Genomic DNA, 16,201 nt, shown 5'->3' with positions numbered 1-16,201 from the left:
AAAAAGTGGCGCTGAGCTTTGAAAAACTGGGAACTTTATTGTGTAAGATGTTTGAACTAAAGAGAAATCAGTTTTTCCGATCACAGGTTGAGAGTGCGAGTCGGAAAAACTGATTTCTCTTTAGTTCAAACATCTTACACAATAAAGTTCCCAGTTTTTCAAAGCTCAGCGCCACTTTTTTTCTTTCTTCAAGATATCGAGAATGACTTGGAAATGTTGGTAATAATACAAATAGTGTAAAAACTGAGGATTAGGTTATGTAGAATTACATAGAGTAATAGTGTTGTACAAAAAGACAATACAAAATGTATGCAATAAAGTCTTAGTATAGTATTGTATCTCATAAAAAAGTGTAACTATTATGCCATGAAAAAGTCATGCTGTAGTATAGTATATTGAAAAAAAAAGAATGTCAATGTATAATATTTCATAACAAATCTAATCTAAAAAGTAATGGTGTAGTATGCCAAGAAGGTATATTACAGTATAGAATGTAGACAAAAAAGTATCTCCTTAAAGTTCATAGTATTTTATAGAGTAAAAATCTATCGAATAATATAAAATAAATCATAGATAAGTATTTCAAAAAAGATAAAGAAAGTTGTGGTATACTACAGTACATCGTAAATATAAAAAGTCATAGTATGTTGTAGAAAATCCTTGAAAGTTGAAAATATCATGAAAAAAGTCATAGTATAGTATTTTGAAAAGTTCATTAAAAGGTCTGGTCATCTGTCATATCAAATAACAGTATGTTATATCAAATAACAGTATGGTATGTCAAAAAGTGATTGTAAAGTATGTTGGAGGAAAAAACAAGACATTCATAGTAACGTGTGGAAAATATCATTCATTTATCATTCCAATGTTAAAACATTTAAAAAATGTCATATAGTCGATTTTCTTTTAAAAGCCATAGTATAGTAAATTGAAAATATCCTGAAAAAGGTAACAGTACAGTGTTTTAAAATAGTATTGATAATCAGTGTATACACATAGTAGGTATTCAAAGAGTCATAATCTAGTATGTCAGAAAACAGACACAGTATAGTTTGCCATAAAACAGTGAAAAAAACACTATTGCCTGAACACCCTTTGAGTGTTGAACAGAATGATAAATGTACTTTGTTCTTGGAGTCATAATCAAATCATTGATTTATTTTGGTTCAAAACGTCACTGTTGTAGATCCTGGTCTGACTTCTTTAACGCTGGGTAAAAATGCAGGCATATTATCCAAAAGAAACATCAAAGACGACGGCTGCAGCTGCTGAACATTCATCTTTTATTGTGCACAACTTGTCAATTCACCAAAACATCTGGAGGAATATTTAAGGATAGACTTAAATGATACACAAATCTGGGCAACAAAGATGGAATAAAGGAATTAAGTTAGTATGCTAAGAATACAAAATATAAAATGTCATACTTAAAAAATGATACCTTATCAAATGCTGTGTATTTATTTACAATGTCAATAAAACACCTCAAAATGAATACAGTTCAGGATTGAGCCTTTAAGAAACTCATAAATAGGAAGTTCAGATATGAACAAAGTAGTCTCATTTCACATTTAAGTTGCTTTTTTACTCTCCCATTTGATTTCCCTGTTACAATGAATAAATGTTCTTTAATATTGTTCTAAAATAACAAAGACAAAGGTTATTGAAAAATGTTCACTAAGTGGTTCAAGGAAAAATGTAGCTTGTGTTAATTCATAGGAGCCCCAAAGTAGACCAGCTTGCAATCTAAGCAGTAAAGGAAAAAGTATTGTATTTATTTATTGTCAAATGTTTGAGATTTTATGAATACCACATCTGTATTTAATTTACTATTAAATTACAATCTTTAAACTCCACTTCCAAATTTGAATGTCCATCCTCAGATAATCACAGTTATCATCATCGTTATAATTCTACATAAAAAACCTATTCTTGTGGTGGGTTACGAGTCACAGCACTTATTTAGACTGAAATTACTTTAGTTGTTTGCTCATAATAATAGTTGAAGAAGGTGAATAAGTTGCAGGCTTATAACAAATAAATAAGATGAATTGTAAATAAAGTAAAAAAAAAATGGGATACATTTGTTGGTACACAGGAATTAAAAAAATTAAACGATCCAAATACAGTATAACTTAATAATGCGTACTGGATCCATTTAGTTTAAATAATCTAAAAATACCAAAGCTGTGGAAGCGGAGCCAGGATTCGCAGCTGGGCTTGTTTAAACCAGCAGCACCCAGTTGTTCCTCCTACGCTGCATGATAAACCTATGATTTGCGTGTGGAACTTGTTTGGAATTTTTCGATTTTCTTCTCAGGGCTCTGCAAGCGGCATTTGGAATAAGGATGACCTTTTAGCGAACTCTTTCTGCGGCGACCTCGTTCTGTGTTGATCTACCCTGGGGCTCCTGTCGCTGAACCGGAGCTCTGCAACATAAGCCAGGATGAGTCTTGTCCTGGAGAATTACCAGACCGCCACAGCAAGTGCTTACAAACACATTTACAGCTGTAAAACCAAAACCCCATCATTAAAAGCTTCTTTAAAAGCTTCGGTCCCCCAATGGAATTAGCAATCATTTAAACAGTGAGGAATTTAACTAGCAAGTCCAAATGTATAGGCCGATTGCTTTTTAAAAAAAATGGTTCCCTGACATCATCTCCATCATCTCCACAGGCAGATTTTTCAATTTCTGGCTGATAGAAAAGAGGAAATTCTGGAGCAATGGCAGTGCAGTTCAAATTAATAAAGCAAGGGGCGTATAGCTCCAAAATATCACCTAATTTATACATGTATCACTCTCTCTCAGCCCCCCCACCCCCATGCCACACACACACTTTCTCTTGCACACATTCCAGGTTCATTACCACATCATCTTCACCAGGACTTGGGAAGTCTTCTTCACTAATCTAATAACAGCCGGAACCACAGCGGGACTAATCTTTCTTTCTTTTTTTTCCAGTGCAATTCATGGGTCTCTCCTTTCGGTCCGGCTTCAATCAGTGGTCCAGTTTGAATTCCCAGTCTAGTCAAGACAAGAGAGGCCTCATCAACAATGGTCCCGTTCAGATTAATAAATGATCTAATAGAGTCTGTCCAGTCGTGTGCAGTCAAATCTAGTCCAATTTGTTGAATTCCAGTCCTTAATTGTCCAGTTCAAGTGTTTTTTTTTCATGGACTATAAAAACTCCACATAGTTTTCTGGTATCAATCCTGTTCGTCCATCCAGTGTCCCTTCCAGCCAGCCGGGCTCCCTGGAGCCATGCACTGGAGAGAGAGAAAGAAACATTGATATCATTAAAACAGCTCAAGATAAATAGGACAATATTTAATATGTGGCACATAAACATGTGGTTGAACAGATGTGCAGATAGTGTGAGAGAGACGGGAGGAATGGCAGTTCAAAGACGCCAATAACTAAGAGCAGGGCAGTCAACAATTGCACATGTTCCTCATTATGCAAATGTTTCATTATCTAAATATTTTGTGTGGACATCTCTGGCAGCAACATCACACAGACATAACATGAAATATATCATTGGATGAGCAAATCAATACAGGGAAATGCTTTCATCAACTGTAGATGATGGTGAGAACTAGCTAGGTATTGAAATAATATTTTGGTAAAAGGAGCCTAAACCAAACAACCAACAATTATTTTCCAATATTAATAAAAGCTTCTGTTTGCGATTGAGGTGTCTGGGTTAAATCAATCATATTAGGTTTTCATTTCACATTCACATTGCATTTGTCCTTGTCCCCCCGGTAACCTTTTGTATACAGTTGTGTTGCTATAGTGGATGTTGCTTCACCATTGGTCCGCTCTGCCTGTTACTCAGTGAATCATTAAACTGTGTAGCCAAACATGGATTCAGTGCCATGGACAGTCTACTGTAAATGAGCAGCTTGGGATTAATGTACTTCTGTTTACATTTCTGAATAATATATCCTATGTTGCACAGATTTTAATATTATGGCCTCAGACTTAACAAGGCCTTTTCTACGGAGCCCCCTAGGGCACATGGAGAAGAAAGAAAAAAAAATTATTTGAAAAAAAAAAAGGTTTTGCGAGATATCGCAAAACCTCTGCTGGATCTTATTTTTTTTTTTCAACATTTTTTTTTTTTTCTTCTCCATGTCCCCTAGGGGCCTCCGTACTTTTCAAACCTCCTGCAGATGTAGAGCATTTGTTTTGAGTCCTGAGTCTGGCTACTTGAGGAATGCCAAAAGTCACTTCATTTTTAGCCCATTTTTGGTCTTCGCCCCCAATTAGCGTTCATTGGTTATCTGCTGATGCTTTGTGGGACAGGAAGTCACGACGCAAACACACAATTGGTGAAAGCTGTAAATAAAGCAAGTTTACAGCTTACAAAAGGAACTCAGATTAAAAAGCTGATTTAAGGTTGTACATCTGTCAGCTCTCTTGAATAAAAGAGCAAAGCTTGGCTTGTATGAACTACAAAAACACCCCGATAATGAGGAAGCAACATAGATGAGCTAGGTGGGTTTTTCTTTGTGGCATGTACATTGAAATGTTCTGAAAAAGATCAAAACAAAAAAAAGATCTCAAGCTAGTTAGTGCTAAAACACAGGAAGTGATATGAACATCGCTGCAGAAGTAACCACCATTTGTCCTCAAAGGGAAATTCACAAAGCTGCAGAAAATGCTACCACAGACGCATCAAAGAAAGACACCAAACTTGACATGTGTCTGCACACACAGCTTTTATCTGTTCTGGATTATTATGGATCTGTCGGATTGAAATAAATATTGAAAAAATAAGAACTAGGAGAAACACATTTTATACATCTTATTGTAACAGTATTCTTATGAATGCTAAAAGGGGTTAAGGAGGCTGCTGTTGGAGATCCGCGTGGACAGCCGTCCTTGGATAGCCATGGCCGGACCGGAGGGTTGAGATGCCTCTCGGGGATAACATGTCCCCAAGGTCACATCTTGACCCGAATGGCTCCGATGAGACTGCATTGCATTACAATAACCCTCAATAGCCTTGACGCAGCGCACTCTATTTAGGGATCTGAGAGAGCATGTATCAAATGGACAGACTAAAAAAGGGAATTTCTACCATTCCCGAGTCTGTGTCTGTTTCCCTACAGATCTTGCCTACAAGACAACAGACCATGGTAAAAAGTTCCAACATGTATGTTTACGACACCAAGTGAACCAGCATAAAACAATCAATCCAACATTATAAATCAATCACATTTTATTTATTTAGCTCAATATATCAAATAATAAATGTGTCTCAGGGGGTCTCACAGCTTGAAAAACGCCACCCTCTGTCTTTAGACCCTCGCAGCGCACAAGAAAAGTCCACGGGAAAAAAGGAAGAACCCCTAGGGAGAGACACAGAGGAGGGGTCCCTCTTCCAGGACAGACAGAAATCAAAGATATATTTTTTGTACGGTTAAGAAATTACAACATACTGTAAGTACTGCATTAGTAGTTTTATTATTCCTACATTTGCACAGAACTGGACTTCATCAGGTTATTCAGTCCAAAGAAAACAGTGAGGAGATAAATGTGATTTATAGTTATACGAGGGGCTGGGGAATGTCTGTATTTAGTTGCCTATGCAGAGGGGAAAGGGAAGAAAAAGGAAAGGAAGCATATGGAAAAGGAAGCCTATGGAAAATAGAAATAATATTTTCAAAATGTTTTTGTTTCCTGTGTGTGTGTGTGTGTGTGTGTGTGTGTGTGCGCGCGCGTGCGTGCGTGCGTGTGTTTGCAGGTGTGTTCCATAAACATATTTTCTTGCAAAAAAACTAAGCAAATGACTAATTATACCTTAACAATTGAAGTGCTTGGCTGCAAGCAAAAGCAATTGCATTAATCATAAGACTGCTTGCCAGACCCTAATATTCTCTGGAGAAGTGAACAATAAGAGCAACTGCACATCCAAGCTTATTTTAAAACTAGGTGTTGGATGAAAATACACTGCAAAACGTCACATGTATTACACCCTATGGATTCAGCTCCCAGTAATTATCAAATTATCGACTAAAAAGCTTCTTTGTTCAGTGCATCTTCTTCTTTCCTCCAAAGAAAACCACACTTAACTACAGGAAAAACTGTTAGAGAGCAATTCAAAAAATTGCAGTCAAGGGATTAATGGTGCAGGCAAATTCCCTGTACCACTTTAAACACAGCTTCAAACCCCTGACCAGTTGTTTTGACAGTATTTATTTTGTATCTTTGCCAACCCCAGCACACATTTTTTCCTTTTGCTCACAAGTACAGAGCTTTACTCACCGTTGTCGAAGATGGTCCCAGCGATGAAGGACAGCTCAGAGTTATGCTCTGCCTTGCAGGCATAAAGCGCTCGAGCCTTCCTGCCGGTTATACTGGAGACATCAGAGTGAGAGAGTGAGACATTAAGTGATTGAGTGGGAAAAACAAACAGCTTTCAGTTTGAAAAAAACAAAACAAAACACACAGCAGATGACTCTTTATAAACTGTTTTGTAGGTACTAAATGGCTATTTCACATTTAACAATGAGTCAGACTTTAAGGAAGTGTTCTCTTTTACAGTATATCCCTGTAGCTTCATCAGGAATCAGGGTTTTACCACACATTAAGATAACTTCCACTGGGTTGTGGTTAGGTTTGTATTGCCCACGAGCCTTGAAACTGGATGGCTATACTGATCCAACGAGGAGTCAGCTTTTCAATTCCCTCTTTTCATTTCAGAAGTTCAGAGGTCATGGTCCATGGTATATGATGAGGAAAGCTAAAAGCTTGTTGGAACTCTTGTTCAAGGGCGCTGCTGCAGCAAAGAGACCCGCGTCAATAAGCGCTTGAATTAAAGAGTTTTTTTCTAGAATTACCGCAATTTTAAGGGTAAACTGGAACATTTGGGAAATAATTCCTTTGATTACTGAAAAGCGTTGATTAAATTGTTACACAAATAATGGGGACCAACCTGACAGGGGAGGAGTCGCTGGAGGCGGAAGACGGCGGCTGCGGACTCGATGGGGCGGAGAACATGGGCCAGGAGGGTGAGCGGGGGGAGGTGGGGCTGGGGGACATCGCACTGATGGAGGACACATACACACAAAACATGATATTTAGAGCATTGGAAATATTATACTATCTACTAAACATCAGCTTTGACCAAAATGTCTTAGATTAAAGAGGTATTTTCCTTACCTGGTTGGTATGCTGCCACGACTCTTTGGGTTCAACCTGGAAACACATGAAAAGACGAAGATGAAGTAATATATCTAAATGAATGAGCCATAAAGTTCATTACTAAATGTTTCTGACATTGTAAAAACAAAGGAAAGCTATTTTCACTAACTAGATATTAATTTGGACATCATGTTTCCAGATATGCAATGTGACTGAGGGGTTTGACCTTCTTACTTTTCTCTCAATGAGTCTACCCATATTAGCTTTCCAGCACCCAAGGAACGAATGACCAGTCAGCAGAGGAGGACCTCCCACATAGTTTGGTTAGAACGAAACCCAAATAATTTAGCTGCAAGGAGAAACTGACTCCTTAATGGCTCTCAATGGGTGATGTGAGCGGCTTAATGTGCTCCAGCCCTGACTGAAATAACAACTTTAAATGAAGGCTAATAACCATTATTAGGAAAAACAGTGCATTCCTTTGAGCTTCCAGAGCCGAAACAAAAGAAGAATTCAGCGTACTGGTCCCAACATGATTCGGTTGCCTGGGCAATATGTGAACTAATTGCTGCATTTCACAGTCTATAATCTCAGGGGACAACATGACCAACATGGTTATAGATACAATCATATAAAGACTGGTTTAATGTATCTACTGTAATAACACAGAGTTTTAGTGGGAATCTTTCCAAGCTTAGGTAAGAGTGTCTCTACAGTTAATGAATTTAACACACACTCACACACACATTTTCTGTTTACTTATCAGGAATGACACGCAATGAACTTTCCATCCCATGCTGAAGGTGAAATACTGAGAGGCTTCGTAAAGAAAAGACTGAGGAAAATGTGTGGCGTAATAGAGACAGAAAGCAAAGGAAAATACAATCACAGTCAACCAAATTACATATATGCTGGAAGAGGATCATCTTGATTGTTTCACTTGTTTGTTATTACACAGCTTACTTCGAAAAATCAGTCATAGAGAAGAGCAGAGCGATAAAGGAACAGTACACCCACACCTCATCGACACTGCCTCACCACCACCGACTACACAGGTTTCACAAGTCCACAGGTTGTTTTTTTTGTTGCACCAAATACATACAGTAGGTGGATCAGGGCATTAATGTTTTTTTTACCAATTACTCTGAACATCAGGGCCCTTTTTGATAGCATGGATTTATTTTAATGAAATGTGGTAGCCATAGTAACACTGCTCTAGCCTCAGGCAAGATTTGCGATAATCATGGTCGGTTTGTCTTTGGGAACGATTTGTTACTTCAATAACCACCTTTAACACCAGTGATAAACAAACATGCTGATGCCAACAATGCACTCTAAAAGAGAAATATTGGCTATAACTCTGCAGTGGAATCACGTGTTGTGAAGTGAAACAGGCAGAGTGATGGATTTGAGATGGAAAGTTCATTCATGACCGTCGAAACAGCAGTTGCCAAAAATATTTCAACACATCGTTCCATTGGCGGCTGTTTTGGAGCTTCTCAACGTTTCACACAGATACTAGAAGTTTACACTTATTCTTGTACACGGTTGAACACTGTCAAAATTATAAACTGACTATCTAAATTGAATCTGTTGGTGTGACATCTCATCATTTATACTGTTTCAAGTCAGATGGAACTCTGACTGGTGTCTGAAATGGATGGTAACTACCGTAGGTAAATATGACTAGATATTTCAGCCAATAAAGCATAGTCAATACATGTTAGCAATGTAGCTTGAGCTCGTAGCTCTTTTCAAGTGTTGAATTTCATTTTATTGACATTTGCTTTGTATTTTAGACTGACAAAAACAATAAAATACTGTGCTGTCTTCCTTATTTAAATGTTAAACTGTCAGTTTGAGTGACTGTCTTAAAGATTCATGTTCTCTCTCCATTTGTCACTCACTGCTCGTTTGTCAGAGTTCTCTCTGTCATCTGTTGCAATGTATTTACTTTCCATTCATCTCCCTCTAACCCATTCTTATTCTCTTTCTCCCTTTAGCGGAGCTGTTAAAAGAGACAAGGAGGGATGATCTCTAGCTGACAATCTACTATACTTTCATTGATTTTATAAATCAATGATGTATTCTCAAATGAAGTTCCCTCTGTTCTCAGGTAAGGCACACACATATCTGCAGGCAAGGCAAAAGAGAGAGTGAATCAACTTGTTTGAAGTGATTACAGTCTGGCTGTGATATTCACAGCACATATTAATTAAACTAATCTCCCATCTCTCTACATACACTCCTTGCCAACATGCCATTTATTCACTGTGCTACAACACAACATACACTCCCTGCAGAACACAACATGCAAAGTGTACACAAAGAAACTACGAAATATGCCGAAATGCATTCATGTGTCTAGAATGAAGACAATGTAGGCAATGATGACCATTCTTGCAATCTTAACACTTAAAACAACTACCTTCATTTAGAGAAAAACAATGTTTGCCACCAATATGACACCAAGAGTTTCATTTTTGATGACATAAATATAGTTTAAAAAGTGATATAAGTTGCCGCACTGCGACAACGGCATGCGATTCTTCTTAAAGTCCTCAACTAGGCCAGTGCTCTCCTGTTGATCGTATCTCTTTTTAGAGTGACAAATGATATGTCTTTTTAAGGTCACAAACATTTAAGGTTTACAACCTTGGGAAGATCACTTTACAAAGGAATGTGTCATCTACAGTACAAAGGCCATTCAAGAAATACATCTGCATAACTACCATGACCCCCAAATATCAACTTTTGACTCCAAATGTCATGACTTTTAGTTTCTACTGTTGTCACAGAGACACCATTGAGCCCCACATTGTATCACTATGTACACAGTGAAAGCGATGAACTGTATATTCTAGCAATACCGATGACAGGAAAGCGGTTGGACAAGTTAGGTTGGTTAACAGACACGCTGCTGCTTTCATCTGGGCGTGCTGGAGGTTCATCTGAAGTATCATAAATACTTATGGAGTTCAAGCCATTATGAAGCACTGACACCGCCTCATCTGTGCAGCTGAACACTTTACTTTAAATGCCCAACATAAATAACCACCATGGCAGAGACAACCAGGATTTTCTTAGGGCTTTTATTCCCTGCTTCACAGTTACTGTAAACTCTAATTCAAATTTCTCTCATGTTTGCACATACCTAAAACTCTACGATAAACACAGTGGATTCTGACTCGGAAATCTTCCTAAATGTTTAATGTCACTGTGACCTCCGTTTCCAAAGCCAAAGTTTCATCATAACATAAATAGACACATGTTTATACTCACCACTCTGCAGTTTTTCTTCTTTAACCAAAATACAGCTTTTTATTTACCTATTAATTCAAGTTATTCTTAATTGTCCTGATTCATGAAAGCAACTCAAAAGCCTATTTGCATAATGTATCATACTAAAGCTTTTAATATGAAACATTTACTGTAAAATGTTATAAACGGAAGCATCGGTAATTAGGAACAAATCAAAAGTGGAGAATTTGTAATCAATGAGTGGCAAAAGCAGCTGTTTTATACTCATCAGTTGAAATAATTAGGCTTGCTATTTAATGAATCTGCTTATTCGTTATCATTTAGATGTTGTTATGGATCGTTATCCTCATTCAAACAGATCAAGTTGTGAAATAGCCAGACTTGTGAGTGTGCAGCTTGTGATGATTGTTTGTGGTACAGGGCATCATAACCGATACATTATATTTACAGCGATGCAGACGAGAGGACAAGCTGCTGAAGAAGGCAGAGATCAGAAAATGTCAACTAGAGGAAGTCTACCAACAACTTTCTCTGATCTTAATGCCTCAGGCAAAATCAAACATATCCAGTGTTATCAGGGTTCCATCTTTAACATCTCTTTTAAACTTGAGTTGACTCCTGTCTGAGTGACTTCCAGTACTCACTGTCATATCTAAAGATCTAAGAGTGTGAGAGAGGGATGTGTTATGGTTGTGCTGTGTGGTATGAAAAGAAAAAGGGAAACATATTATGCAAATGGTTTAAAATATGATCAAGCAGGTCATTAGATCAAGCAGTAGTGACTGGCACTGCATATGACTGCATGTAGGTGCGTTTTTATAGCTATCTATATCTATTGTGATGATTTCAGGATTTTTTCCTCCCCCCAATAGACGGTACAGTAGAGTTCCCTTTTTTTGTATCATTAGTTATTTAGATTTGTATCACTTCTCGTTAGATTTTTCTTTCAAATGTCAAACAAAACAGGAGGAAAAGATTAAAATTCACAGTGTTTCCCCCTGAAAAGCAGGGAAGACGGTAAGAGACTTGTTTGACATTTATGCGTTTACCTTAGTTCATCAGATCGAAGGTCAGGAGCATGGTTTCACTCGTGATATTTATCATATTATTCACAGTGCATAATGGACTCAGAGGTCAGTCAGTAAACTTCTACTCATTCATCCTTCTGTAGCTCACTAGCCTCTTCTCCAATTTGGATTGTTTGTCTAAGTTGTCGTTTTTTATTAACTTTCTCCCTGCATTACTACAAAGAGTCACGTGGATGTGATTTACATGTGAGATGCCTTAAAGAGACATTTTGAAAGAGGTGTGAGTCCTCCAGGAATTTTCCAGCCAAAACAGTTAAAAAACATGACAAGAAAACGCTGACCCGTAATCCAGGTGTCAAAACAAAAAAAAGTGCATCTGTCTCAGGGGAATGTGGGGCTCCTTCACTTCCTTGTTAACCTCCGCCCTCTGTACCTCTCTCTTGTCTGTGATGAATGTACAGGCTTGTTTTCTTGGAAACCTGTTACGTCTGGTTTTTGGAGATCGAGAAAACATGGTAGGGCTCGGATTTGACTTAAATACCATACCGTAACTCTGTCTGCTGATTGTTGAATTTCTTTTACAAATTATTCTGTAAATGGGTTTAGATAAACCAGATATTGAGCATCTTTTAGTAAATTGAAGAAGATTGTTTGAAAGTGGAGTATTGATCCTTTCCTAATACACAATTGTTGTTGCAGGGATTGTAAACGAATTGCAAGCAATTAGAGTATTTTTACTTCTATGAAAATGTCTTATATAATATATATAATGAAAATAAATAAACATCGGAGCATCGTAGGGACTAAAGGTCAAGATCAGATAAAGCTTTTGTTTGCCCCCTTTAACCAATGTTCTTCATTTAAAATAGATGTAATGGTTAAATTATAGGAAGTTCCATGATGTTAAACAACATAATAACCATTATGTTCAACAAAATATTAGTTGGAACCATTTTCATCTAATTTGCTAAAAAGATTTAGGACATTTGAGGACAAGAGTTTGGCCTATTACTGTACAATGACCAACATTATAACTACTTTATTAACAAGGGCAATTTATTAGTCTTTGTACTACGCAGAGATCAAAATTATTATTATGGATTTTTCTACATCTCATGACTTACAAAGATGACACATCATGAAGCACTGTTGCTCTAAAAGGAAAATGTGGCACAATCTACCCAAATCTAATTTGGCAGCTACTCCTACTCCTCAAACTGGGTTATCACTAACTTCTTTAAAAGATTTAGAGAAACACTTTCCCTGTTCTGTAGTGTGTGGTGTTATTATTGTGTTTTGTTGTTGACAGCCGGAAATCACCCAACAGCTCTATCTTTAAATCTAAAATAAAATCCTCAGCTCTGTCTCGTCACACCGATTTATTTTTGACCACTTTTTTTTATAGCCAAAATCCATTAGCAGGAAAAAGAAGGCTTTCCATCTGAGAAATTGTATGAAGTTAACGATACGTTGGAGAGAGCAAAATAAATTAAGGTAAATCTGTTTTGCCTCTATCACACATACATACAATTTATATATAATAGGGCCACAACATAAATAACACTTGACGGCACTCTTCTCACTAAAAGCATCTCCTAAAGTGGAAAAAAGATTTCCTGGTTGCTTTTGATGCTCTTATATATCTCTTTCAGTTAAATATGACATACGTTTATCAGTGTTTTATCTGTTGCAACACTGTTAGGTGAAAAGTCAATGCAACACAAATGACTGTGTCCTTACCTATTAGTACAACAAAACACATCCTTAAGTGGATATATACCTGGCATTTAAAGTGTTTTCTTTTTCTCCATCTAGTTCAAACTAACATCTAATCACCATCTAATAACCATCTAATACGCTGCTTATTAAGGGCTTTATAGGAACATTTCACTAAATGTTGTAATTAGTGATATTACAGAGAATGAAATACAACAGAACACGGCTATTAAGTCCTTTATACAATTTAAGGACTAAAGTCACACGATTAAAATGTTGTTCGGATTAAAACTGTGTAACTTGTTTGTTCTGTATATTTATTCTTGGCCTTTGCAGTTAGGGCTGATCTGCAGCAAAATGAAGCCCAAGACAATTTTGCCAAGAGGAAAAATATAATCAAAAAATAGTGTAACTGTTAACTGCAGGTTTTACTACTCAATGTTCAGTCCTATATACACATGGTAAAGCATATATAGAAGGTATAGATGCAATATCATCGACAAAATATTCAATTATCCTTTTTGTTCTGTTATGTTAGGATGATCAAAACAAAATCCACACATTAGATATGTAACTTTCACTGAGGGAATTACTTGAATGGGTTAGGTTGTAGGTATAAGTGTGGTTGATGTTCAAACAGATATAACAGTGGCAGAGAATTTACATCTAGAGGTGAGCATTTAAACACAAGCTGGATGCAACAAACAATCTATAATAGTGGAAAAGGAAAGAATATAGGAGAGTGAAAGTAGCAGCAGAGACACAGAGGAAGAGAGGTAATCAGTGTTGATGAGCATCGTCATGGTTGCAGGCTGTACTTGGGAATCTGTCGGTAAATAAGATGATTGGTAGTATGTATCTTCTCTTGATCTCACAAAGTGTCGACACCAAAGATCCTTTTGTTTGTCCTCACGTTGTATTGAGTTCCATATGCAGGGGTGTGTTACCCCCTGCTAATAATAAACTAATAAAAGCATGTGTGTGTCCAGTGTTTATGTAATGGAGGTGCTTGTTCTGACAGTCAAAATATTTTTGTTTAAGTTGGTCTTTGGTTTCAGTCATGTAAACTGTGGGCCAGACACAGTGTGTAAGATAGATCCAAGACATACATGCCAGGTACTTTATCCTATTTCAAACTTATTTGAGTAGATCATGTATGCGCGATATGATTTAGGTATGTGCGTGCATGTAAATGGAATTTCCTGTACTTGTTTTTATTTCAGATTCCCTTAATTCAGGGGAAGTAGACACAGCCTCTATTGTTTGGGCAGTTCAGTTCCTTTCTAGGAATGTTTCCCAGATACTTTTGGGAGTTACACCGACAACCTGCCATTCACAAGACTGCTTTGCTAAGCTCAATATGCTAACATGTGTATATGTGCTTTTGCATTCCTGTGAATTTTTTCTGTGCATGAAAAAAAGTTGATGTTTACATTCTTGAACCCTTGTGACTGTATTTTTACCTGCCTCTCTCTCTATATATACAAATGGGTCCAAACTCTCTGCCAACCCTACTCACAAACATCTGTGAAGCTGTAAAGCTTCTAGCTATTGTTGTTTTGTATTTTATTTATGGTGATTTCTCTTAATGGGTTCTTTTCTTTTCATCCTTCTTCGATTGTTGATGCAAACCACCTTGAGCTTCATTCCATTAGAAAAAACTAATCTGGACATATCTGTTGGGTTTTTACAAGATCCCAAAAGATTTAAAGCAGATGTTGTGGACCGAAACATCCCAAAGCATTTCCTCCAACAATTACACACACTTTCACCACAGCTTACAGAAAACAAGCACAGAAAATGTTTTTGGCAGTAGAAAATGAAGTGTAAATGGTAAACACATACAAAGGAGCTGCTGATGTGTCATTAATTACCCATAAATTGTTAAAATACACAGAATCTGCTCTGCAGTTGCCACCTCTTTTTCAAAGATCTTTCACTCTAGTTTAAAAATTGGGCAGATTTGGCCCCCATGAGGCTGAAATATGTGAGGTAGGTTGTGCGGGTGTATTTGCATGTACACTTGGATATAGGTGTGCAATTGCAGTTGTGCTTACTACCCTAAACATCTCATTCACAATGATGAATGTACTAATAATGACTCACAGTGAGCTGGGTCTGATCTGCCGGGCGTCCTGCTCCCCGTCGTTGCTGGTCAGGCTGTGTCTCGGGGTGCGGCCCTGGCTGCTGCTACTGCTGCTGCTGCTGCTGTTGTTATAGTTCACCGTGGAGGATATTGGTTGCTGCAGCTCAGCGACTGTGGCATTGGCAATACTGTTCTTCTTTTCACCTACAAGAACACATAAGGGTTACAAAGTCTGTGGTGTTTTTATTCAAAACATGTTGCCAATTTTTCCGCAAGTAGCAACTTTTTTACTTGCGTGGCTACTTCATACAACTGTTGACCTCCCTCTGATTATAGGCTAACTGATTCCAAGCCAATCGGTTTTCTCTTAGTCTCGTACATAACCAAACATATTGTGAGCTAACTCAAAGAAAACCACTAAGGGGAGGAAAACCGTTCGTATATTTATTGAATTATTTATAATTAGGCATATTAGGTGGTCCAGCTCACCTTTAACAGAATGTGTTGGTGTGTGGAAGAGTGTGAGCGGCCTCTCGCTGCAGGAAGGGGCTTTGCTCTCCGTGCTTCTCCTCCTGGACAGGTTAGGCTGCATGTTTGTCGGACCGGTTGCAGGAGTCGGCACGTCCCTGAATATCTGCATTAACAACACAGGCAGTTGTAAGTACAAAGAAATAAACTACAATAAAAAATGCCACTGAAAAGTATAAGTAGTAAACAAGTACACCATGTTCTTGCAGCTGCGATCAAGCAATATGCTTATGCAACTGCAGATATATGTGGCCTATTTTACTGGATTAAAGGCAGATGCCTTAATTACAAGGTTATTAAAAGTGTAATCACGTGAATATCCATGCAACTATTTTCAAGATTGTGAAATGATGGAATATATGAACACAAAAAGCATCATTGCACAATATAAGGTTCTGATAAACCAGGGGTTCCCAAACTTTTCAGCCC

At 37.5% G+C, this 16,201-nt stretch overlaps 1 protein-coding gene across 1 annotated transcript in view; it reads right to left on the bottom strand.

Moving 5' to 3' along the window:
• Positions 1-1,266: 1,266 nt before the first annotated feature.
• LOC104949777 (rho GTPase-activating protein 26-like) overlaps positions 1,267-16,201 on the bottom strand; it is a gene marked incomplete at its 5' end in the record, with an annotated part of 41,734 nt that continues 26,799 nt past the window's right edge. Inside the window, 6 exons of the mRNA XM_010776181.1 lie at positions 1,267-3,267; positions 6,275-6,366; positions 6,945-7,055; positions 7,172-7,207; positions 15,265-15,448; positions 15,734-15,878. Coding sequence (XP_010774483.1) covers positions 3,179-3,267; positions 6,275-6,366; positions 6,945-7,055; positions 7,172-7,207; positions 15,265-15,448; positions 15,734-15,878 — 657 coding nt within the window. The remainder of the gene's footprint in view (positions 3,268-6,274; positions 6,367-6,944; positions 7,056-7,171; positions 7,208-15,264; positions 15,449-15,733; positions 15,879-16,201) is intronic.

The sequence above is a fragment of the Notothenia coriiceps genome, unplaced genomic scaffold (genome assembly GCF_000735185.1).
Source record: "Notothenia coriiceps isolate Sejong01 unplaced genomic scaffold, NC01 NC01_scaffold00016814, whole genome shotgun sequence".
NCBI classification, from domain to species: Eukaryota; Metazoa; Chordata; class Actinopteri; order Perciformes; family Nototheniidae; genus Notothenia; species Notothenia coriiceps.
Note: the sequence above shows the minus strand (reverse complement) of the source record. Positions and strands in the feature narration are given on the sequence as shown.